This window comes from Marmota marmota, unplaced genomic scaffold (genome assembly GCF_001458135.2).
Source record: "Marmota marmota marmota unplaced genomic scaffold, marMar, whole genome shotgun sequence".
Classification (NCBI taxonomy): domain Eukaryota; kingdom Metazoa; phylum Chordata; class Mammalia; order Rodentia; family Sciuridae; genus Marmota; species Marmota marmota.
Window position 1 is genome coordinate 2,506,342 of NW_026000205.1, and position 25,414 is coordinate 2,531,755.

At 50.5% G+C, this 25,414-nt stretch overlaps 1 protein-coding gene across 10 annotated transcripts in view; it reads left to right on the forward strand.

The window, feature by feature from the left end:
• The first annotated feature begins 62 nt into the window (after positions 1–62).
• The window catches only part of Lig1 (DNA ligase 1), a 33,253-nt gene continuing 7,901 nt past the window's right edge, over positions 63–25,414 (forward strand). For 2 of the 10 annotated variants that reach the window (XM_015496620.2, XM_048790628.1), the window contains exons 1-19: positions 63–212; positions 4,273–4,332; positions 5,514–5,603; positions 8,247–8,382; positions 8,846–8,972; positions 11,271–11,381; positions 14,783–14,890; positions 15,590–15,724; positions 15,967–16,042; positions 17,702–17,782; positions 17,994–18,050; positions 18,756–18,928; positions 19,649–19,815; positions 20,020–20,096; positions 20,539–20,630; positions 20,832–20,931; positions 21,751–21,836; positions 22,501–22,616; positions 23,698–23,793. In XM_015496620.2, coding sequence (XP_015352106.1) covers positions 4,316–4,332; positions 5,514–5,603; positions 8,247–8,382; positions 8,846–8,972; positions 11,271–11,381; positions 14,783–14,890; positions 15,590–15,724; positions 15,967–16,042; positions 17,702–17,782; positions 17,994–18,050; positions 18,756–18,928; positions 19,649–19,815; positions 20,020–20,096; positions 20,539–20,630; positions 20,832–20,931; positions 21,751–21,836; positions 22,501–22,616; positions 23,698–23,793 — 1,845 coding nt within the window. In that variant the 5' untranslated portion in view covers positions 63–212; positions 4,273–4,315. Of the gene's footprint in view, positions 213–259; positions 846–4,272; positions 4,333–5,513; positions 5,604–8,246; positions 8,383–8,845; positions 8,973–11,270; positions 11,382–14,782; positions 14,891–15,589; positions 15,725–15,966; positions 16,043–17,701; positions 17,783–17,993; positions 18,051–18,755; positions 18,929–19,648; positions 19,816–20,019; positions 20,097–20,538; positions 20,631–20,831; positions 20,932–21,750; positions 21,837–22,500; positions 22,617–23,697; positions 23,794–25,414 lie in introns of those variants that run through there. The other 8 variants (XM_048790625.1, XM_015496622.2, XM_048790626.1 and 5 more) reach the window with 8 other exon arrangements.

Genomic DNA, 25,414 nt, shown 5'->3' on the forward strand with positions numbered 1-25,414 from the left:
GGCTGCCTGACGTTGAGGAGACTACGACTCCCGGCGTCCTCCGTGCGGCGCCGGCGGCGCCGGCGGCACCCAGGCCCCGCCCTCACGGCCCCGCCCCGCCCCGCCCGCCGAGTTCTGCGCGCGAATTCCGTGGCGCGAACTTGGGACTGTTAGGGTACGCGGCGCCGAGCTGAGCGTGGCGTCCGGGGGAGCGGCGCGCGGAGCGGCGCGAGGCAAGTGGCTGGGGCCACTGGGGCTGGGGGCTGGGGCTGGGGCGACNCGGAACAGGTGGGCCGCAGAGGCGGGGGCCCGGAGCGCAGGGAGTCGGGGCTCGCCGTTGCCCTGGCGGAGAACCTGGGGAGGGAACCGGCACGCGCGGAGGGGCGAGGGCAAGGAGCTGGCAAAGGAAGAGGGACATTTGGAGAGCGGGCCTGGCATCTGAAAAAGCAAAGCTCCGGGGCGAGAGGGCGGCGGTTAGCGAAGCGGGAACTGGAAAATGGGATTAGGACCACTTCTTGCCTTCCACCCCAATTTCTGCCTACCTGAGAAGCAGGAGGGCTTGAGGGAAGGTTGGGAAGGTCAAATGTAAGAAAGGGCTCCTTGATTTCCTTGTCTTATTCCCCATGAGCCCTGGGGCTGCGGCTTCCCACTGTGATTAAAGTGCGGGAATGTCACTATGGGGGGGCGGGTGGCTATTCCTTGGCCGGGCAGTCACTGAAGGCCACCGGGAGGAGGTGGCTTATAAGGACAGAAGCTAGGACGTGATTCTGCAGACAGCCTAGTCTTGGGGGTAGGAGCTGTGGGCAGCCAGCTTGGTTGCAGCAAAGGACCTGAGGAGCTGAGGCTTGGGAGCCCCCAAGCCGGAGGTAGGGAGGGGATCCGGTTATCCGCTGACTGGCTGAATGAACTTGGGAGCTTATGCTAAGCGAGATGGGAGGGGAGGGGACCCTGCTGGCCTAACCTGGGTCTTAGTGGAGTGGCCAGCCATGTTTGATTGGGTTTGTCCTTTGGAGGTACAGCCAATGAGACTCATTAGTACACGAATTTGGGGTGTGATAGAAAGCATTAGTTAACAGGAACTCCAGGGTTTTAAAAAATGTCTTTAAAAGTATTACATACAGTAAAGTGTACTCATTGGTGTGAATATTTTGCTGTGATTTTTGAAGTAGGAGTGGAGTCATGTAACTACCATGATCAACTTTCAGTTCTTTTACCCCTAAAAATTGCCTTGCACCCCCTTTGCAGTGCATCTTTCCCCCAGCAACCACTGCTTTGTCTTATCCCTGAGGTGTAACCAGAGTTCGTTGCTTTTTATGGCTCAGTGCTATAAAGGAACTTCAGTACACCGACAGTGGAATACTGCTCTGCAGGCAGGAAAGAGCCTTTTCTAACATATATACCAGTCATCTTTTACCCAAAGGACACTCAAGTTGTAGCCAGAATTTGATGATTGATCTCAGACAGAGCTGCTATAAACTTTCCCCCAATAACTGCTGGTGGCAGGCAGCCAGAGCCAACTCGGTTATAGTTGTGTCGGTGGCTTGTGGTGTGGAAGCTTGCCTTTCTCCTGGCTGCTTCCATTTTCTCAGCTGAATGAGGGTAGAGGGGGAGTTGCTGACTGGGAAAGCGGTGTGTGGGTGAGCAGGAGAGTTGATGGGCTAGAGAAATGTCCGGAAGTTCCAAGGGATGCTGTGGGATCCTGTAGGTGCAGGAACAGAGCATGTGGACAGTGGGTTGAATCTGCTTTGTGGTGTTTGTTGCCAGCTAAGTGACAAAGTGAGGGGGGGGGGGGCGGCAGGAGCACCAGGATGGGGCAGGGCCCCTGTGAAGAGGGAGTATATCTACCAGGTGTGCAGGCAGGAGCTGAGTTCTATAGGAATTTGGCTGGAAAATGTGGCGCTGGAGAATGGGGTGTGACAGAAAGCATTGGTTAGCAGGAATTGAGACAGACAAGGTCAACATCAGTGAATAAGTGGTGTTTAATGCCAGGCACTGAGTCCTTAGCTGAGAATTGAGAGGTTTTGGTTGAGTTCATTGATTGGCTTATTTGTTCATTTCTTCATTTCTCCCCCTGCATGTGTCTGTCCTTTCTTGGACAGTGAATTCTTTTTCTTCCCTACTTTTTGCAGAGGAAAGAGCCTGGATGAAGTGAGGGAGACCAAAAGTAGAAAAGTTATTCGGGTCTGGGATTCATCAGTTTTTAGATCAGTGTTCAGGGACCCCTGTTTCTTTTTCTACATTTTTTATTGTGTTCAAATAGGTGTACAAATTGATAGGATTTGTTATTGCATGTTTTTATATGCACCCAATATAAACAATATAATTTGGTCAGTATTGCTTCCTAGCATTTCACCCTCCCTCCCCACCTTCCACCCCTTTGTGGGGACCCCATTTATTATGAAATATCCCACTAGTTTCCAGTCTTTTCTCATTACAGGTAGTGCTGAAGAGAGGAACTCTGCTCACAAGACTTGGCCCATGCATGCATGTCTCTCTTGGCATTGCCATTCTGATGGTGAGGACAGGAAACCCTCTAGTGAAGTTGGCCAGCTTGTCACCCACCAGCCCAGCAATATGAGGCCAACTTTTAAAATCCCCAGGGTAAAGAAGAAGGAGCTTGGGCTCTTAGCCAGCCACACCTGGGTTCCAGGCCCTGCTGAAGCACCAGTTATGTCCCTCTGTCCTCAGTACCTTCATGTGGAAAGTGGGGCTGATCATACCTCTTTAAGAGCTGACTTGAGTATTGGTTGGGAATGTAACCAATTTGTCAGATGTTGAGTTAGCCTCCAGGTCAGTGGCCAGCTCTTCCTTCCTCCCTTGCACCTCAGCCTGTGGTTGAGAGGTGAGCCTTGGAGAAGGCAGGTCTGGGTGGAAAGTACTTGGTCTAGATTGAGTCCGTGTACCTCTCTGTACCTCAGTTTCCTCATTGATATTAGGGTTGTTGTGGAGATTGAATAAGATAATGCAAAGTTCCTGCAGGGAGGCACTCAGCAGGGATCAGAGTCATCAGTGTGCCTTTCTCTTTCCTCAGGGTTTTGGTGGCTGATTCCTAATCTCCTTTCTTTGTGAACAGTTCTAGAGGGAGTTTGGCTCACTTCTTGCTTCCCAAATCACCTTAAGGAGCCCTGTTTAGAAATTAATATGTTTTCTGATTCCAAAATTTGAGTCTGAGTTCCTGGAGCCAGGACTGTACTGGGTGAGGCTGTGGGAAACGGGCAGACATGAGGCAAGTGTCACTGTGCCGACAGAGCGTTATCCAGGGTGCTAGAGTAATTCCAGCTGTCCACTCAGAGATCCTGGTGCTACTTCTTGCTTTATTGCCAGTATTGATAAGGCTCAGTTCCACTTGCAAGTTGGTAAAAATTAAGTTATGATTTATTTTTCATCAAATTTCATAGACCTCTTGAATTGTATTCTTGGACTCCTGTGTAATAGGAATATTCTGTGGACACCAGATTAAGAACCTTTCTTTAGGGTTGCTCTATAGAAACCCTAATGACTTACGATTTCATTAAGCAATAGATTTATATTTAGAAATACTTAAGTTTTAAAATGACATTTTGTAATGTATTCGGGTGGCCTTGCACACAAAAGGGTACACAGTAAACAGTCTCCCTCAGTGACTTCCCCCAAGATTGGCCCCCAAGAGCGCAGCATTGCCCATTGCTTTCTCCCAGCAGACACATTCTGTGCATGTAGAATCAAAGACACACTCTTCCTTTGTTTATATCATGTTACATATTCTTCCTTTTTTATTATTTTTTAATTCTAATTTATTATATACGTCAGCAGAATGCATTACAATTCATATTATGCATTCTACTTTTCTTACTGTCTGTGGTGTACTGCCCTTCATTTCTATTAACATGTCTTAAAAATTGCTCAACAGCTGGGTTTTGTAGACCAGTAGGTACAATTTTATAAATTATATTTCACAGTCAATTTAGGGCTTTATATAACACCTAAAACCAATTTTTCTCTAACCTTAAAACTTTCAAAGAAAGGAAAAAAAACTCCTCAGGTCTTCAGTGAATTAGTTGAGAAACAGGCTCCATTTGATAAAGGAGACATCTTCCCTTTTTCTCTGATGTACATTTATTCTTCACCAATAAATCTTATTAGCAAATCCGTTTTGGTTCATAAAAATGGGAGTTTCTTCTTGAATAGGAGACTCCTGTTTCTGAAAGTGGTTTTCTTTTGTTTTTTTTTTTTTTTCCCCCTGAGGAAGGGTTTTTTGTGTTTTGGCTTCTGCACAACCAGTATCTTCAATAAGTCTTCGGATTTCTGTTTCAGAAACAGCTGAGAAAAAAGAGGAAGTGAGATTTAAAGACCCATCATGCAGCGAAGTATCAGGTAAGGACCCTGCCATCCCCCTTATGTTCCCCAAACCCCTAGCTTTTTGTTCCAGATGTGGCCTTTTCTTAGAAAAACTCCAAAAGTAGATTTCATGTCATAATTCCCAAGAGTTGGCTAGGAGGGAGAATGGGGAAGGGAGTATTAGAGATAGGAGTGTATTAACCAAAACTCCTTTTGATTGCAGGGCAGAATCCCTAACCCAAGGGTCCTCAGGCAGCAGTGCTGTTGCCCCCAGGGAAAGTCTGGTTATCACAGCTTGGGGTGGGCGGTCTGCACGGGCACCTCATGGGCTGGAGTCAGTATGCACCAAGCATCCTGTGCTGCATAGGAGAGAGCCCCATAGGAGAACCCCGTGGTGAAACATGGCCTGGCCTCAAATGGCAGTAGTGCTAGGCTGAGAAACCCTATAGTAATTAATGCAGGTGGGTTTTGGGAAAGAAAGGGGACTTTATGACTTAACTAAGTGAAACCTCGAGTAAATGGTCTTAGGCTTAATGGGATCCATTTGCCAAAGCTTTGTCACTCGGACCCTGTCTCTTGTTCAGCTCTGCAATCTTTGATGATATTGTTACTCAGGCAGGCTTGTCCTGTATTAACAATCCCAGAGGAAAGAGAATTTCTCTCTCCCAGCTGTTCCAACAATATATAGTCAAGTTTCAGGGGCTACATCCTGAGCAGCCACTGTGGCCACAGGCATGCGATGCATGATTGGCCAAGCCTGGGGTGTGTGTCAGTGTGCGGCTGTAGGTGAAAGGTCAGCCCTACTTTTATCATGTGAGCTGAGAGAATTCTGGGGGAAGACATCCCAAGAGGAAAATGGAGGGGCTGTTACCAGAAGCAGGAAATGGATGCTAGACAGACCCAGACCTGGACAGCTGCTGGAGAATCTGGGAGTCAGTGGCTCACATGGATTCCAGGTTGCATTTTTTCCATGTGATGAGGAATTTGGGGATAGTCGGTCCTGGGTTGACAACACCTTCAATTGCTTTATGTTCTCTTGCTTTGCTTCCTTTTCTTTCTTCCTTCCTTTCTTTTCTTTTTCTCCCTTTCCTTTTTAGGTTAAAAAAAAAAATCTGTGCTGGGTTGGAAAGGGTATCAGAAGTTGTAGGGCGCAGCACAGATAGGAGGGGTATTGGTGCTGTTATCATTTCCCATTTTCCCCCCTTGTGTTCTTCTAGGTCATTTTTCTACCCCACAAAAGAGGGTAAAGCAAAGAAACCTGAGAAAGAGACAACCAACAGCAGCAGAGAGACGGAGCCCCCTCCAAAGTATGTATAGGGACCAGGATGTGGGCTCTTCCCTCAGTGGTCATGGTTCTCTGGGTTGCAAGTGTTATAAATCTCATTCAAAATATCTACGACTCCAAAAGGAAAATTTTTTACTCATGTAGCTGGAAGTCATAAGGCAGGTCCAATTTCATGCACAGCTGGATCCAGGCCCTCAGATTTGTCTTCAGGGCTCTGTTTCTACATGTCTTGGCTTCATTCTAGACTAGGCTTTTCCTACAAGGTCATGGTCTTAGGGAAGTCCTTGCCTGGGTCACATGACCACCCTTGGGCCAGTCAGCTTGCTAGAGCATGTACTTGAGCCAGATTTAGTTCCTGCCCCTCATTTGGGACCCTGGGTAGGTTTACTTCCTGTGCCCCAATTTCTTCACTGTGAAAGAATATCTAATCTACACCAGGCTGTTGGATTCCATGAGTGAACAGATGTGCATTTTGTAGAACGATGCTTCATTCATAAAAGGTACTCAATAAGTGGCCAGTATCAAATAATGAATTTTTTCCAACATCTTGGATTTTCAGATCTGGCCCTTCAATGTACACATTGCTGTAGTTATATTCACACTTGGTTTATTTAATTTGAAAAACCAAATTATACTGTGTGCATCTATGTACACTTCATTAACTTGCGCCTTTAGTTAGCATCGTGACAGAGGTTTTTTCTGCTCAGGAGCATAGGTGCACCTTAATCCTTTCACCCTCTACTTGTGCTCCATTTTATTGATGGTCTATAGAAATTGTTAAGCATGCCCCTACTGCTGGGTGTTTTGGTTGTTTCCAATTGGTTGTAATAAGTCTGTGGTACAGGGAGGAGATAGCCACATGTGGAGTTACACGTGGCAATTATAAAAACAACATCAACTCAGAGAAGTAGACAAAGCAAAAATTTAAACTTCTTCCAGTGTTCACTTCCCAGTTTGAGGTAATACATCTGACACAGTTATTGGCATGTAGTAGGCACTCAGTAAATACTCCTTGGGTGAATAAGCATCCCCCCGTAGTAACAGGAACTGTCTGCTCACTTGAATAGCTGGCATGATGCCTGTTGTAATAGATTGGCGACATACAAATACCTTTTAGTATGTTTTAAAATATCAAAGTAGGGCTATTGTATATGCATACTGCTTGCATATTATTGGCAAACACTAATTTTTCTTTACATTTCCACATTCACCGTTCAGAAAATAGCTATTGAGTATCTAGTGTGTTCTAGACCCTGTGAGTTCAGTGGTGAACAAGATGGATGACCATCCCTCTCATGGGCCCACAGCTGATTTTATTTTTTCCCTCATTAAAAAAGCCATAGAGAGGTCTCTTGGCATTGCATATGAATCTACAGCATTCTTTGACACGGTGTTCCATAAAGTGAGTGTCCACAATGGTAAGCAGGGACTTGGCGGTATAAATGCTGGGCTGTCTGTTCAGTCTGTGAGCTCTGTGTGCAGAAGCTTGGAGGCAAAGGCCATGTTCTTAGTGCCTGCATGACCTCCATCAGCATGCATGGCCCCTGCATTGTGGTGGACTGTGTCTGTCACCTTCACAGATCTGGATCATGTCAGGGAGGTTGGGCTGCTTTAACACTAACCAGAGTCACTATGAGTTACTTAAAGTACATGTTACCCTTCTCTTGTAGGAGACCTGAGCTGTGGTCAGTGTAGAGCAGGTGGGTGGCCCAGTGCCCCAGGCTGTCCTGAGGGCTCAGGCTGATACCCTCATCTGCATTGTCAGTGAGTGGGCAGGTCAGTTCCGGGGTGTAGCAGAGTAGGGGGCTGGCAGTAAGGAGCAAGTTGTTTGCCTCTTCTGTGCCACCTGTATCCTGTTGGTTAGAACTTGTCACTTTCCCATACCTAGCTGCAAGGGTAGCTGGGGAGAGTCCTTGGTTGGGTGGCCATGAGCCTTACAGAAACTCAGGGGCTTGTGTTGAATAAGAGAGACTATCTTCCAGGGGATGTTGAAAGCCAGCCCTGCCCTTGCCTCTCAGTATGGCCTGTCACAGGGCAGGTGTCATGACATATGACTAAACTGGTCAGGATCACTCCAAGTGAATTTGGGGACACAGACACAGAAAGTACCTTTTCTTTGGGTTCATTAACCACTCCTCAGCTGCAGCTCCCACAGGGGGAGGCAAGCAAGAAAGAAAGAGCATGCCTCAAACCCAGGTTTTATTGGGGAGAAGCCATTCAAATGAGGCAAAGGGTCAGGTTTCAGGGGTTTAGCTTTGTGAGGTCTTGAGTTTAGCTTTGTGAGGTCTTGCTGTCAGCAGGTTGACTGGCATCTTGGAAGGCCACACCCATCTCTCATGCTGTGTGATGATCAAAGGCAGAGTGAGCAACACCTACGTGCACAGCCCAGGCAGAGCAGCAGCATCAGTCCTGTCCGCTTTGTGCGCTCAAAATGCTCACAGCTCACACACAGCTTGTGGCTGGCTCATCACAGGCGGGCACTAAGGGGCCTCTGGAGTCCTGGGACAGAGGGGTGAGTGGATGATAGGGAGTGAGTGCCCAGGAGGCACCTAGAAAGTGTCCTCTGAGAGCTTGGAAGGCAGAAAGGAGAAGTACAGTGAGACAGCTAGAGCTTTGGGGGTAGTACTGCCACACTGTCTAAGGCCCACATGGCCCTGTTTTCCAGAGTGGCACTGAAGGAGCGGAATGGAGTGCTGCCCGAGAGTGACTCACCAGTGAAGAGGCCAGGGAGGAAGGTGGCCCGGGTCCTGAGCAGTGAGGGAGAAGAGGAGGATGAAGCCCTCACCCCACCCAGTGGCCAGGTAGGTCCCCATCAGCCTGTCCGTTTGCACCAGAACCCTAATTCCCATTTGCTTGTGGACCTGGGACATTCCCTTAGAGCAGGGCAGGTGCTCTGGTTATGCCCTGGAACACAGAGCTGTGGGCGTCAGCACGGCAGGCCACCAAATGCAGTCCTTTGGCTCGTGACCAGCCAGCGGGAAGGAGGCTGGAGATGTGGATTCTTCTGTGCAAAGCTGAACGGCAAATTCTACTGCTTAAAAAGCATTGTTAATGGGTTTTTGGTGGGGAGAATCTGGCACCAAAAAGCTATGCGAGCAAATGGAGAGATGGCCCAGGTGGGACAGGTGCCTGGACTGCGGCCAGGACTGTGGGCCAGGAAGGAGGGTAGGCACAGCCCCAGCTGCTCTCAGATGTTGGGAGCTGAGATCACCAGGTGGTTCCTCCTGCCTCCCCTCATCTAGAACTTTTTCTTTTCCTTCCCAGAAGCCTGTGCAAGACTCCCCCCAAGGCTCTCCTCCCAGTCCTGCCCTGTCTTCTGGGAATAGCCCCTCCATCTCCAACACCTCCCTTGCAGACACCTCCCCATCGGGGATCCCAAAGCGTCTCACAGGTAAGGACATCTGGGCCCCTGCCCTTTCAGCTGCTATCTCCCTGCTGGGGTTTCTGTGCCAGGCAGCCATCGTTCTTTTAGCATGCCCTGATCTCAGCACTGTGGTAAAAGCACGGCCTCATCGTTCACTGGCTGCGTGACCTTGAGCAGTGACTTACCTTCACAGAGCCTTAGTCACTTGATCTAAAGGTGATGGCACAAGAGTCCAGGGGTTAGAGGTTATTAGTATAAAGTGCTGGGACCTGGCCCTGCCCACAGGAGCCCTCAGTGGACGTTGGTCGTGCAGTGATGAAAGCTGCAGAGCTCAGGGAGACTTCTGGAAGACGGGTTGACCATGCTGTGCCCAGAAGGGCAAAGAGGAGTCAGCTGGGAAAGGAGGAGGGAAGAGCATGCATTGGCAGGTCCTTGGGGCTACTGGGGTCTGGGGAGCGCAGGATTGAGGGCTTGGCGTGGAAGGTGGAGGAGGTCTGCACAGCCAGCCTGAGGAAGGGCGCCTTTGTCCTGAGGGGAGGGGAAGGAAAGGGGAGATGCACACCTGACGCAGGAAACTTGAGCCTGCTGTGCCTGTGGCCTGCTGTGCACTGGAGTGAGGGCAGGGTGACCAAAGGGCTGAAGTATAATGTTGAGCCATTTTGATTAGATTAACGTTTGGAAGCCAGTATGAGTCAAGTATCCCTAATCCAAAATTCAAATTCTGTGAAATCAGAAACATTTGAGCATCAAATCAGTTCAACTGGTAAAGTTTATGCAAATAGTAAAAGATGAAAACTCAAATCTGAGGCGCCTCTGGTCCCAAGCATTTTGGATAAGGGATGATTAGCCATTCTAGGATCAGTTAGTGAAGACTTTGCAGTGTTTTAGCAACAACTTGGATGTGTGGATCTACTGTTGCCACTATAAATTTTATGAAACCTAAAATCACATAAATATTTCTGCTAAGTTTTGTGTCCAAGTTGTGATGTGCAATCAAGGCATCCAGTTTTGAAAACTTAGTTTAAAAAAAGAATGTTGATAGTCTATTATTGCACATGTTGGGATTGCATTTTGGATGTATTGAGTTTAGTAAAATAAGTGGTGAAACTAAGTTTACCTGTTTTTTGTTTTTTTTTTTTTAAATGGCTGCTCTGAAGTTTAAGGTCACGTATCTGTTCTTTGACCATCTCCCTGGATAGTGCTGTACCAAAGAGCATGCTGGGAGCTCAGAATTCAGCCAGCCCAGAGGAGGCGACAGCTGAGCTGAGTCTTAGCGGATGGGATAGGGCTGGCCGTGCTGAGAAAAGGCAGGTGGAGAATGTTACAGACAGGAATCTGCACGTGGGAAGGCCTGGTGGGTTTGGAACACCACAGGTTTATCTGTAAGAGAAAGCAGAGTGTGTGGTGTGGAGGAATGAGGTCAGGAGGAGAAAGACTCAGGAGGGTGAGTGGACATCAGGAGACCCTATCCTGGGAAAATGGAGAGTGGGGTCTGGCAGGGTCCTGAGCAGGGAGGAGCAGCACTGGCATGGCTGATGAAGGTCCTTCTGTATGAAGGAGACCCTGGGGGCCGGGAGACCAGGGAGGAGCTGATGCAGTGGTCTAGATGGGCCCTGAACTTGAAGACACCTGTGGCGGCCTTTGAGTGAGTGCTTCACTGCGAGTTGTATGTGTTTGGGGTCCCAAAGAAGCAGCCTCTGTAGCGCTGAGGCGATGTTCAAGTGCAAGGTGTTTCTTGGGGAGGGGCCATCCACAGGGATGACTGGGAAGGTCAGCAGCCACTGGACCTGTATTACTAGGTCAGTTACTGCGGTAGACAACTGGAGCTTAATTCTGTGTGACACCTGGGAACAGCATATATGTGGGCTTCAGAGTCACCCCCAGGTTCAAGGGAGCTGGGTGGTCATGTACCAGTTCCCATCAGTCACTGGGGCAAGGCCACACCCATGGCCTGTGGATTCCCTGCCACTTCTGGACTTCTGAGGTTCCCAAAAGCCATTTGGAACATATGGAGATAGTAAAACCACAGGGGTGGCGGGTAGGGTGCTGAGAGCACCTGTTGGAGTCAGGTACCCAAGCCAAGCATGTCATCTGAGTCTGTTTACTTGTTGGGATCATTTCCAAGTGCTGAAGAGGGAAGCACAGAGAGTCCAAGGGATCTGTTCAAGGACTGGAAGGGTGAGGCCTGCACTAGGGCAGTGGCTGTGGGCAAGTGCAGAAGGGAAGGGGTCCAGACCTTCCCAGGGCCCTGTCAGTGGGATGTGATCCCTCAAAGGTAGAGACAGGCCAGCAAGTTCAGCCACACTGAGCCCTCTGTCTTCCCAGCTCGGAAGCAGCTCCCGAAACGGTCAATGCAAGATGTCCTGGAAGAGCAGAGTGAAGACATGGAAAGAGAAGCCAAGAGGAGGAAGGCAGATGAAGGTGAGGTCCCAGGAGGTGAGAGCACTGTGTGGGTGTGTCTACTCACATGCATGGTGGGGTCTGGAGGGCAGGGAGGACTGCAGGAAGTCACTGATTTGGTGCCTGTATCCAGGAATCCAAGCATGTCAGTCGGAATTTCACACAGCACAAGAACTTTGCTCTAAGAATCATTTGGAATACTCTTTGGTCCTGTTAACTCAGTACTAATTCATTCATAGTTTCCATTGTTGTCTAGTGTTCTAATATTAATTTTATGGAAAATATTTCTTTTTCCTTGAACATTTTACCATAAAGTAGAGGTTCCCAAACTTGCTTGGTTCACAGTGCACTTAGTTTCTCAGTAATTTTAAGATATTGCCCCTCTGGCAGTCCCTTAGGAGTTCCATTATTCAGTGGTTGTCTGAACAACTACTAAGATAAACACGTTGAAAGAAAACACTGTTTTCTTTTTAACTGCAGTCATTACTAATAAGAGGTACCCTGGCTACTATACAGCATCTCAGACTGGAGTATAGTATAAAACTGTCCTCATTTCCTATCCCACATTGGTCTCTGCACAGTACTTGATTTTTTTGTTGTTGTTGTGACTGGGAATTGAACTCAAGACTCGAGCCACATCCCCAGCCTTTTTATTTTGAGGTAAGGTCTCACTAAGTTGTAGAGGCTGACCTTGAATTTGTGTTCCTCTTGCCTAAGACTCCTGAGTTCCTTGGATTGTAAGTGTGCATCACCACACCTGGCTAGTTTGATTTTTATAATAGCAACCAGCAAAGACCCAAATGTGCAGAGATGCATTTTCATTGAGAGGAATATGATCTCACACAGTTGACCCTTCATATCTGAGAAGGTTGGTTCCTGGACCTCCCTTGGGTACCAAAATCTGCAAATGTACAAGCCTCTTACATAAAATGGTGTGGCCTTTGCATAGGACCTACATACCAGATACAATGTAAATGCTGTATAAATAGTTGTTACACTGCTTTTTAGGAAATGACAATAAGAAAAATGTCTGTACATGTTGAGCACAGACACAGTACTTTTTAATTTTTTTAATTGTTTTTAGTAGTTATACGTGACAGTAGAGTGTATTTATGGGTGTGTGTGTGTGTATATATATATATAAATGAATTTATGTTCATATATATTTTGTTGTTTAACATACAAGTGTGTATGTATATGTATGTATGTATATAAAGTAATACTATCTGTTTCATTCTACTATCCTTCCTATCCCCAGGTCCCCTCCCCTCCCTTCACTTCGCTCCCCTTTACCTAATCTAAGATAACACTATTCTTCTATAGTGACCCCCTTGTTGTGAATTAGCATCCACATATTAGAGAAAACAATCAGCCTTTGGTTTTTTGGGATTGGCTTATTTCTCTTAGCATGATATTCTTCAACTCCATCCATTTACCAGCAAATGCCATAATTTCATTCTTCTTTAAGGCTGAGTAATATTTCACTGTATATATATATATAATCACATTTTCTTTATCCGTTCATCTATTGCAGGATACCTAGTTTAGTTCCATAGTTTAGCTATTGTGAATTGAGCTGCTGTAAACATTGACATGGCTGCATCACTATAGTGTGCTGATTTTAAGTCCTTTGGGTACAAACTGAGGAATGGGATAGCTGGGTCAAATGGTAGTTCCATTTTGAGTTTTCTGAGGAATCTCCATACTGCTTTCCATAGTGGTTGTACCAATTTGCAGTCCCACCAGCAATGTATGAGTGTACCTTTTTCCTCACATCCTCACCAACTTTTATTGTTGCCTGTATTCTTGATGATTGCCATTCTGGAGTGAGATGAAATCTTAATATAGTTTTTATTTGCATTTCTCTAATTGCTAGAGATGTTGAGGGTTTTTTTTTTTTTTTTTTTTTTACGAAATTGAACTCACAGGCGCTTGACCACTTAGCCATATCCCAGCCCTATTTTGTATTTTATTTAGAAACAGGGTCTCACTCAGCGCCTGGCTTTTTGCTGAGGCTAGCTTTGAACTCATGGTCCTCCTACTTCAGCCTCCAGAGCTGCTGGAATTACCAGTGTGTGCCACCATAGGTATCTTTGAATATTTTTTTATATATTTTGTTGATTGAATATATTCCTTGTATGAAGCACATAAAATTTTTCTCAAGTATTTTTGATCTCTGGTTCATTAAATCCAGGATGCAGAACCCCTGATACATTGGACCAACTAATGATACTGAAAACTGAAAGAGGCCAAGCTAGTAGTTCCTAGAGCATCCAGCAGGTGTCACTGGGTTTCCTCTGGGAATGGGAACTGCCTGCTGCTCCTCAGGGAGTTCCCTCCACATAGAAGCAGCAGTGAAGACCTGCCCGTTGACCACTGGGGACCTGGAGTAGGCTCCACCAGTTGCAGCCTTTGCCACAGCCAGGGTTTCATTTCTTTATTGTGCTCAGATTCTCCAATAATTTGGAGATCCGAATTTGGTGGAAATTGGATTTTCTATCGGCATTTTCTAGTCAGTAATAAATTTTATTGTAAATTAGGCAGTTTTGGCCATTGTGGGTGTCCAGGGATGGGAGGTCAGTAACCTTTCTGTTAAGGCATATTTTTCCCAGTTTGCAGTTTTTATGTTATCTTAGAGGTATGCCTTTTTTGTCAGTTTTCAAAAATTTTATTTTTTGTGTATCACAAGCTATCATATGCATTTTGAACCCTTTTAAATTTCTATTTTGAGGTAATACTCAAGGAATAGTTTATGAGAAAATATTTGCATTTGTTTTTCAACTGCAAAGGTGAACAATGAGATTGGATTTCCTCAGAAGTCCCTGCTGCTCATGGTTGACCAGGAGCAGGCCCTGACAACTTCCCACACTTTGCAGACCCAGTCTTCCCTTGGTGTCTTGGGTACTGGTTACAGGAAACCCGCAGACACCAAAATCCAGGGTGCTCAAGTCCCTTACGTAAAATGGCACAGTATTACGCCTGACCTGCACCCTTTTTATCATACAGTGTAAATCATCTCAAGATTGTTCATATGCTTAGCATAACGTAAACACCATGGAAACACTTGACACTGGATTCTCAGGCAACAGTGACAAGAAAAATAAGTTAGTACATGTTCAGTATAGATGCACTTTTTAAAATTTTTTTTACAACTTCATTTTATTTATTTATATTTTTATGAGGTGCCGAGGATAGAACGTCTTACGTGTTCTAGGCAAGCGCTGTATCACTGAGCTACAACCCCAGGCCCCAATATAGATGCACTTTTTGAAAATATTTTTATTAGTTGAATTCACAGATGTAGAACCCACAGATGTGGAGGGCGGCTGCACTTGATTGGTACAAGAACGAACAGTGGAACAGAGTGTCTTGAGTGGAGCACCTGGGGCATCAGAGTCGAGTTTTGCTCTCTGACTTTTCTGTGTGTCATCCATCAGAAGCAGACACCCCAAGAGAAAGTCCCACAGAGGCTGAAGTGGTAAAGACAAAGGAAGAAGCTGAAGGCGAGCACCCCAGCACACCCCCTGACCCTCCAAAGCCCCCTAGTGAGTTCTTCGTCCTCTTCCCCCAGGCCCATCGCTCTGATTTTGGGGATGGAGTCTGAGGGTTGGTTAATTTACTCAAGGTGTGGATTCTTCAGTTTGTTGTGTATATGTAAGATCTGGGAGAATCAGATGCATTATTATGATCATTGGGTGTTTTTTTTTTTTTTAGTTTTCCCCAGACCTGTGAGAAAAGAGGAAAGAACCAATCACCAGTATTTACAGCTTTTAGGGGTCATAGGTGCCAATTAAATGGATTCATTGAGCAATGATTTATTCAGTGGGCCATATAAGCTGGGTCCAGAAGTTGGGCTCACCCCACAGGCTATGGGATAGCTCTTGCAGCCGGTGTCCCTGAGCCCCACATTAGAGACAGCACTGTAGGGACAGTTTTAGAGATACCACACCAAATAGGATTTCCTGCAACTGCAGGAGAAGGGAGAATCTTTTCTTCCAATACTATTGTGATTTCTTTTTGCTGCCATCCTGGGCCTCTGATTTCAGGCTAACTGCTTTGATTGTAGTGGTCAGCACTGAGGAGTAACACCAGGCCCCAGAGGCTCAGAGCCTGGGCTGTGGAAGGGAAAGTGGAAGAATTCGCTACATTTCCCCACCAGGCAGAATGACCTGGGGGTCAGGAGGGCAACGGAAGTGGAAACAGGTGGATACAGTGGGTATCGTCTTCTGCCCTCTTTTTCTTAGAAGCGGAGACTCCAGCAAAGACAAAAGGCACTGCGGCACCTGAGGCACCCAAGGCAGTCAGCCGACAGGAGCCACAGGAAGAGGACCAGAGCAAGCCTCCTCCCAGAGCCCCCAGGACGCTCAGCAGTTTCTTCAGTGAGTGTCTCTTCCCCTCTTGTCCCTGGACTGTGCAGGCAGGAGGTGGGTGTGTCTGTCTGTCCCTCTGAGAGTCCTATCTGTTTAGAAAGTCTGACTCGTCTCTTGGCTTATCACCCATTGCTCTGAGTGATTGTTACCCTGAGTAACTACCCCAAATGTCAGAGTGATGCTGGGTGCAGAAAGATGGGAGGTGGGGGCCATCAGGAGAAAAGACCTATTGTTCCTGCCTTCATTCCTAGCCCCCCGGAAGCCGGCGGTCAAAATAGAAGTGAAAGAAGAGGAGTCGAGTGCTCTGGGAAAGGACGAGGCCAAGGGGTGAGTCGGCGTTCGGTCTCACCAACCTCTCCTGGGCATGTTCCCTCTTCTCCATTCCATGGCCCATGCTTGGCTCCGCTTTCTCCTCTTGCAGGGCTTGGCAGTTGTTTTTCTTCTCTGGAGATCCTTAGGTAATAGATGTCTTGGGCTTTGCTGGCCACATGTGGCCCCCTTTGCAAAGCCATTCTTAGCTCACAGGCTCAAAAAAGAGTTGAGGGTGGAGTGGGCCCACCCTGCCCAGCCTCTTCTCTGACCTCCAGCCTCCAGTTTGCCATCCTCAGTTTGACCCCCACAGGGCCTGGGAGCATCTTTGTGATACCTGTAATTGACCCTGCCTCACATGGCTTCCTGTGTCCCCAGGAAAAAAAGATCTAATCCCTTGGCCACGACCCCCACCTCTGTCTCCTGCTTTCCCCTCTGTTCCAGTTGCACTAGACTCGGTGTATTTGGAGGGTGCCTTTGTAGCAGCAGGCAGGTTTCCTCTGCAATCTTGGTGGCCTGTGAATGGAGTTAGACCATAGAGAGCCATCCCTCCCTGTCCTGGACCCCTTAATGCCTTCATTAGGACAATGAAGGGTTAAGCAATCACGTCATTGTAATTGTTAATTCTTGGAAAAGAAGATACCTAGGCCCATCTGTGATACCTCATAGATAGGAGGCTTCATGGAAGATTTGTTGAATGATCAGTTGGAGGGTGGACAGATAAATACCCTACCAAGTACCAAGATCAGACCCCATCCTTGCCTGCTCAGAACCCCTCTGTGGTTCCCCAGCACCCAGCATAAGCACTGGGTTCCTTCCGGCCCTTGAAGATTGCCTGGGCCACATTCCCGGCTCCAGACAGGGCCAGGCTTCTCCTTGCTCCCCCAGCACCGCATTCCAGCCAACTCTCCCTGCTTCTGAACGTGCAGGCCCCTGCCTAGAGCACTGCCCCAGCCCACTCTGCCCAGCAGGGTGCCCTTAGGCTCCTCCTCTCTCACCTGCTCAGGGAAGCCAGATGCTTGCTCTTCCCTCCTCCCACTGTCAGAGCCAGTGCCAGTGTGTGTCCCCAGCACTAAGGATATGTGCTCTTTCCCTTGGGGCTAGTGCTGCTCTGCCCTTGAGGTCCAGTCACTTCCAGGAGTGCATCTCAGCACATTGAATACTGGGCATCAAGCTTCCAGCAAGCCTTTGGGGGACGTTCGAGACCCAGATAATAGCAGGGTATAAATAGCAAGTGAGCAAAGTGTGTCCCGTGGCAATAAGTCTGTGAAGAAGGGTAGGGAAGGACCAGGGGAAGCAGCTGGGAGGAGTGGCCACAAGGGTCAGTGGAGAGGTCCAAAGGGTCCTGCTGGGGAATGTGAAATTTGTGTAAAAGACCTGAAGGAGATGAGGGAGTGAGCCAAGGGGAAGAAGGTTCCAGGCAGAGCGAAAGCAGGTGCAGAGGTCCTGAGGTGACAGCTGTGGATATCTATGGGCAGTGAGGAGCCCTGTGCCTGGAGGAGAGTAGGCAGAAGGGGCAGTAGCAGGAGACGGAATTAGGAGGCAAAAGGGTGCAGGGTTACTGCCCTTGGGCCCAGCCTGCCGGGCACCTAGTTGGCTCTTAGGAAACACTCGTTGGAGGATTGGCGTCTCTGGCTCAGAGGTCCATCCAGTTCAGTCTCCTTTTTGCCCCTACAGACCTCTGGATCCGACTAGCTATAATCCTGCCAAGAACAACTACCACCCCATTGAGGACGCCTGCTGGAAACCAGGCCAGAAGTGAGGCTTCGCCTTCCTAGACCGTGGGGTCTCCAACCAGGGCCTCGTGGAGGACTGACCATTCTCCCTCCTGTCCTGGGGCACAGTCGGCAGTGTGGAAGGGACAGTGGGCAGTGAGCAGAACAGCTTCATGCCCCTGTGTTGGCGAGTGAGGGGGTGGTGCTGAAGCACCTGGGGCCATCCCAGCGGCTCTCACCTCTCTTCCTTCCAGGGTCCCTTATCTGGCTGTGGCCCGCACATTCGAGAAGATTGAGGAGGTTTCTGCTCGGTAATTATCAGGCCTGGGTGGGGCAGTGACCTGAGTGGGGCAGTGGCCAATGGACAGCTCATCTGCTGTCCCCTGTATGACAGTGGACACTGCCTCCTGCTGCCCACTTCTCTGCCCTCTCTTCTCTCCCTCACATGTGTGACATGGGTGCACAGGCCTGTCACAGGGCGCCTCCAGGTCCTCTTGAGGCCCAGCCTCTGGAGACACATGGTAGCATTTCTGCCTCATTCTATTGTCAGAGCAAGATATAGGACCAGCTCAGAGTTGTGAGGTTGGGAAACATGCTCCACCTTGGGACAGAAACGGCTGAAACTGGCCATTTTCAGTGGACTTAAGTCACCAAAAGTGACTTCATTCTTGCTTCCATGCCTCATGGTTAGTGGAAGGAAGTTGGGTCTCAAGGAAGTTGGGTTATATTGTGAGGGCATGTCTCTCACAGAGCCCCCAGGCCTGGGGACACCCTAGTGCCAGCCCTAGTGCCCTCTGTGCAAGGGAGGCTTTTACTCTGGGTGTGCTTGCCGCCCTCATTATCACTGTCACCGTCAGCCAGATTGCTCCTCCAGCAGCTACTTGGGGTGGTGCTGGTGGCTCCAGCTCACACAGCGGCTTCTCTCAGCTTTTCCTGTTCTTTCTGATACATCCCCGAACCCTCCCACGCTTTCCTTGACCTTGAAGAGGCAAGTGTGACCCTGTCCCCTCCTCCAGGCTCCGGATGGTGGAGACGCTGAGCAACTTGCTACGCTCCGTAGTGGCCCTGTCACCTCCAGACCTCCTACCTGTCCTCTATCTCAGTCTCAACCGCCTTGGGCCACCCCAGCAGGGCCTGGAGCTTGGCATTGGTGACAGCGTCCTCCTTAAAGCAGTGGCCCAGGCCACAGGTGAGGGGGTTGTGGAGGGACCAACAGGAGAGGAGCTCACAGGGAGACGTGGGAAGGGCAGAAGGACATGAGGGCTGATAGGAGTTGAAGGTGAAGCCGGGAAGGGAGGACCTTGAGAGGGGCCCGGTCCCCATATCACCTTTGAAGGGTGGGGTTGTAGGTGGCCTCATCTCTGCATTCAGTGCAGACTAGGAAGGCTGTGCCACAGGGTCTCTGGGACCGGGTTGTTGGTCATCTGTCATGATGATTGGCGTCTCCATCCTCCTAGCCTCCTCTTACCTCTAGGGGTGTCCTTGGGGCCCAACTCTGGACAATAAGACTAAGGGATGTCCCACATACAAATTGGTAACATCAAAAGACACAAAAAGCAAAAGGCTCATGTTTGCTGCCATGAGACATAGTGCCAACTAGAAATGGGGTCCCTTGGCCTCTGCCCTGGGGTCTCCTCCCGCCATCTGCACAAGGGTGCCCACTCAGCCGTCCCTGACTAGGCCTGGTGCACCCAGCTGCTGGCCTTTGCTGTGAGCAGATCTCGGGCTTCTTACCCTGACATGATGGAGACAAGTTTCAAGAGCTTTCCCCACCAGTGGGCGGAACATTGCCATGGGGGTGTCCAGGAACGTGCCCAGCATGTGGAGCCAGAGGACACATCCTGCCACCAGCAGTGGCAGCTGTGTGGACATGTGTCCCCTCAGCACTGCCTGCCTTCTCCCCTCCAAGGTCGGCAGCTGGAGACTGTGCGGGCCGAGGTGGCCGAGAAGGGCGATGTGGGGCTTGTGGCTGAGAGCAGCCGCAGCACCCAGAGGCTCATGCTGCCGCCACCACCCCTTACCACCTCCGGGGTCTTCGCCAAGTTCCGCGACATCGCCCGGCTGGCCGGCAGTGCTGTGAGTGGGGCAGGCGGCTCACCCTGTGCAGGACATCCGGGCACCTCAGGCCAAGCGGGTGGCTGGAAGGCTCCTGCTGCTGGAGTCTAGGGATGAGGACACACTGCTGGGCGGAGAGGGAGGACAGCCAGAGGCTGTGGAATGGGGAGGACAGGGATTCCCCCGTGACCACCAGGCACTCTCATCTTTCCCCACCTGCTCCAGTCCATGGCCAAGAAGATGGACATCATCAAAGGCCTCTTTGTGGCCTGCCGCCACTCGGAAGCCCGGTTCATCGCCAGGTGAGCGGGTAGGGCTGAGGGGGCGTGCACCTGGCAGGTGAAGGTGGGAGGCCTGGCGGCTTGTGGCCTTCTTTAGGTGGGAAAAGCTGGAACAAGAGCCAGACCCTGAGGGCATAGGAGAGCAGCCCAGGTTTCCTCTCACAGACTGTCCCCTTCCTCCGTGGTACTGCTGGAAAAGGACCTTGGGTTCTTGGCCAGGCCTGCCCTGGTTTATCAGTGACATCTACCCTGGCCTGATGGGGCTGTGAGCACAGAGCCATGAGTTTGCTGTGAGGAGCAAAATCGTGCCAAGTGTTCTCCCAGGGCAACCCTGGTTTCCTTGCTCCCGTGGACAGGGGATGTAGGTATGGGGGTTAAACCAGCTTCCAGCCAAGGAGGCAGAAATAGGCACACTAGATTGGGAGGGAACCAGCCATTGCACACCCTGCTGGCCTCTTTCCAGGTCCCTGAGTGGACGGTTGCGCCTTGGACTCGCAGAGCAGTCAGTGCTGGCCGCCCTTGCCCAGGCTGTGAGCCTCACACCCCCAGGCCAAGGTGAGCTCCATTGGCTCCTCTTCCTGCCCATTTTTGGTATTAGTGGTCTTCCTTCTCCTCAGAAGCCCGTGCCCCACCCGACCCTCACAGCCCCCACAGCTCCAGCCCCTTTTCGCCTTAGAAGAGTGCCCAGGCGCCTGCACCTGCATTCCTCACCTAGCAGTAAACCACTGTCTGTTTTCCTGCTGGCTCTTTTCCTAGAATATCCCCCTGCTGTGGTGGATGCTGGGAAGGGCAGGACAGCAGAGGCCAGGAAGACGTGGCTGGAGGAGCAATGCCTGATTCTGAAGCAGACGTTCTGGTGAGATCCAGGGGCCTTGGGTGCAGCAGGAGTCCCAGAGAGCAAGAAGTGGTGATGGGGATAAAGTGGTGATGAAGATCAGGAAGGTGGCAAATGTGAAGGGTGGTGACCAGGGAGACTGAGATGCTGACCTGGAGTGAGGACAGCAGGTGTCAGGAGGCCTGAGTTCTGGCCACACTTCACAGAAAAGGTCCTGAAAGACCTGGGAGAGGCTGGAGACTGACCTGTATTGAGAGGTTGTGATTGTCACAGAACATGGTGGTGAGGCCCCAGAGCAAACCATGTGGAAGGGCCTCAGCCAGCAGCTGGCCTAGGGCTAGTGACAGCAAAACAGTGATTGTGTCAGGCAGGAAGGCTGTAAACAGTTCCACACACGCTCCCAGGACAGTCTCTCTTGGCCATGGCCCTGGGGCTGGGTGTACGGCTGTGACCAAACCCCTGATCTCTCCTGGTCAGGCACCGGCTCCACCAACTTGTGAGCTCAGGCCCTGACCATTGAAGTCAGGGTCTTTGCAGGTGGCGCCTGGTCCTGAGAAGCTGGGTTTAACTTGATTGGTCTCCCTGTGCAGCTGTGTAGAGAATTGCCAGCTTCACGGAGGGGGTGGGGGGTGACAAAGGGAGGTGGTGACTTTAGTGACTGAGGGAGGACACAGGGTGGCAGGGAAGCCGGGACATGGTCATAGAGATGGGCAGAAGTGTTCTTGATCTCAGGTCTGAGCAGGGCTGAGGCCCTGCCTGCAGTATGTGCAGCCACACAGCAGTTTTCAAGTTGTGCAGGTTCTAGAAAGACTCCTCCATACTGTTCTCACCCTACCCCAGTGAGGTGCCTGACCTGGATCGAATTGTCCCTGTGCTGCTGGAACATGGCCTGGAGCATCTCCCGGAGCACTGCAGGCTGAGCCCAGGTACCACCCATGGGCCCTGGAGGCTGGGTGCAGCCCACCCTTTGCAGGGCAAGTGCAAGGGGCCCTGCCAGGTGCCTACTGAAGACCTAGAGTCCCCTTTGTCCCCACCAGGACTCAGTCCTGCTCCCTGGTCCTGAGACCCCCTTCTTGCCTCCCCTTCTGGATAGCCAGTGTGTGGTAAAGCTACTAAGGTAGCCCAGAAGACAGTGGGTTGTCCAGATAGAATCTGTCCCACACATGAGTGTCTAGAACAAGGCAGGTGGCCAGGGAGGGTTCCTGGCTGTGCTCCTGGGGTCATCCAGAGCCCCATGATCCTTCTATTTTGTCTCTCTGCCATTCTGAGATTGGTGCTCTGACAGGTGTGAGTTATCATGTCTTCGTGCCAGATGGAGGGGAGGCAGCTATGTTGCTTTTAAGGCTGTGGCCAGACATTGGGCACGTGCTCTGTTTGTTTTCTAGTCACCTTTCCCAATTGCCAGGGAGACTGACAGGTACCATCTCAAGTGGGGGCCCTTCAGAAATGTGGAGGCTTTGTTTCTTCTGCAGCACTCAGGGGAAAACAATCCTGGGCATTTGGCCACCTCCCCCCCACCCACTCTGATTCAGGAACTCCCCACCCTTCCTCTGCCCCAGACTTCCCTAACATGCTCTCCCCCCGTCCCAGGGGTTCCCCTGAAACCGATGTTGGCGCATCCCACTCGGGGCGTCAGCGAGGTCCTGAAACGCTTTGAGGAGGCAGCCTTCACCTGCGAGTACAAGTATGACGGGCAGAGGGCACAGGTAGGGGTGGGCACAGCCCTGGCTCTGAAAGGAAGCACCTGGCCTGAGCACAGAGCCAGCCTCTCGTGAGCTGCCTGTGCCTTGCTTGCCTTTGGGCTCTGGTTTCCTCTCCGCAGTGGGTGTGGTAACCCCCAGCACACACTAGCTTGTCGGAGGGTAGTCCATAGAAGTCCTGACCTGCGATAGGGGGAGGTCCATGATACCTGCTCCGCTTGGGGATGCTATGTATGAGGCCATTCTGGAGGTTCCTATGTGACCCTTAGTGCTCTGATATGTGCGTGTCCTGTGACCCACAGGTGCCATTGGTCTTGGCTTTCAGTGTGGGTGTGTCATGGCTCTCTTGTCCTGGTGGGGTCTGGGTCCATTTCTGTGTTCACCACATAAGGATGTGGGGCATGCGAGGCAGGTGATGTCTATGGAACTCTGAGGCTGTTATGAGCAGGAGATTCCATAGACACAGTGTGACAGGTAGATCTTACAGGTAACATTGAGAAAACAAGAATAACTTACAGAGGGGTCGTGATTTTAAATACATAACTACTACCTGAGCCAACACTTGTGAGATGGCTTGTGTGTAGCCCTGCATGGGGTGGTGACTTAAAATAAATAACCAACAGTAGAAACCAGGGGCCAGGCGCTGTGGCACATGCCTGTAATCCCAGTGGCTCAGGAGGCTGAGGCAGGAGGATCACAAGTTCAAAGCCAGGCTCAGCAATTTAGCAAGGCTGTAGTCCCTAAATAGAATATAACGAGGGCTGGGATGTGGCTCAGTAGTTAAGCACCCTGGATTCAATCCCTAGTACCAAATTAAAAAACAGAACAGAAACCAGGGGGCGGGCATAATGATCTTCAGACCAGTGTGTGCACTTGCAGCCAGGGAGACGTGCCTGCAGCAGCAGAGTAGGACTTGGGGTGGTGACATGGGCAGGAGGTGCCAAGGAGACGATTCGCTCAGGTCTCCATCTTGGTTCCTCAGAGCTGCTGAACCTCTGCCGGGGACGTGGGGTGTGAGGAGAAGAGAGGGGCTGCGTGGGCTGGGCTAGGCTGGGCTGAGGTTTCTCTTCTCACCCCTTGATGGCAGATTCACCTTCTGGAAGGCGGGGAGGTGAAGATTTTCAGCAGGAATCAAGAAGATAACACGGGAAAGTACCCCGACATCATCAGCCGCATCCCCAAGGTGGGCACCCACCTGGGCCCATGCAGGCCAGCAGGACCTGGGGGGTCTCTCCCCAATAACTATTACACTTCCAGAGAGACAGAAGGGGTTCAGCCTCTGCTGTTCCTCTGAGAAGGTTGTCACTTCATGGGACTCTTCCCCCACCACTGGCCAGCACTGGGTGCCATGGCTACCCTAATGCAGCAGAGGTCTGGGAATAGGAGCTCTACAGCCTGTCTCTCCAGCAGGAAGGCGGGGAGGCTTGGGAGGAGTGGGCAGCGAGCCAGCCTGGAGCCAGCCTGGAGCTCAGCCTGGAGTCTCAGATTGTGAGCCCAGAGATGTGGCAGTGCTGGGCCTGGAAGCAGGGGGTCCTCTGTACCCAGAGGACGTCTGAAGCCTGTCTCGGCAGCCCCCCCATTGAGGAGCACCTCCCCTCACCTGCCCCTGATCAGAGAGGAAGTTGTTTCTTCAGTGAGCAGAAAGCACAGTTGGGGATGCTCCCTGTTACAGGCAGTGAAGGCAGTAGCACCTCCACGTACCCAGTGGAGTCTCAGTGCTGAGCACCGGGCGATGTTTCCTGGCGCATGTCAACACGCACACACCCATGTGACCAGCATCGCAGTCAGTGTAGAAAACATGGCCGCATCTCATCAGCCAAAGAGTTTCCTCGAGAGGCTTGGTGTCTGGGCCTGCCCCTCTGCCAGAGGCAGCCCCCGTGGTGCTTCTGTCTCCCAGGCTGGCTTTGCCTCTGGAGCTTCCCAACAATGGCATTGTGCAGTCCATGGCCTCTTGCTCACTGAGCAGGTGTTACTGGGGGCCTGCTCTGCACCAGGCCTTTGCTGAGCCCAGGTGTAGCATGGATGGCCCTGGCCCAAGCTTCTGTCCTCACAGGCAGGCGGGCAGACCTTTGTCAGGGTCTATGCTCTGGCTCTGTAATTCCATAGGGAGATCAAAGCTCTGAAGAAAAGATCCAGCATGCTGTTAGCTGGTGTAAGAAACAGACTGGTCACACAGTCCCAGTGTGCAGGTGAAAGGCACCCCCTGGAGCTGTTACCAAGGGAGAAGAAGGCTTCCCAGGAATGCCACGGGCAGGACAGGAGAAGGGTGGGGGCAGGCATCCCAGAAGGACCAGCCTGTGCAGAGAGCATGGTGGGACAGGCACAGCCCATTTGAGAACTGGAGAGGCTGATGTTCTGGCCCATGGGCCAGGTGTGCTGGGGAGAACCAGGGATGATGGAGGAGAGTCCCCACAGCAGGTTTGAATGATGATCCGATTCAGGGTTTGCCACAATCCCTTGTCTGCTGCAAGGAGAGTAGATTGATGGGGTGCACGAGGGGACCCCCAGGACAGGGCAGAGAAGTAGGAAGAGGTGGCTTAGATTTCAGGGGAAGTCACAGATTCCTAGGGATTGAGTGATAGAGAGGAAATGGGAGATGACAGGCTCCTGGGCATCCAGTTGTGGGACTCCATAGTCTTAGAGAAGTTAGTTCTGCTCAGTGGGAAGTCAGAAGGGGCCAGTGTTCACGTCTCGGGTTGGCAGCAGTCGGTGGAGTGCTGTGGAAGGAAAGGCCATTTGTTTCCCTGTGTCTGTTTCTTGAACTCATCTCCTGTGTCTCACAAGTTCTGAATCTTCCTTCACTC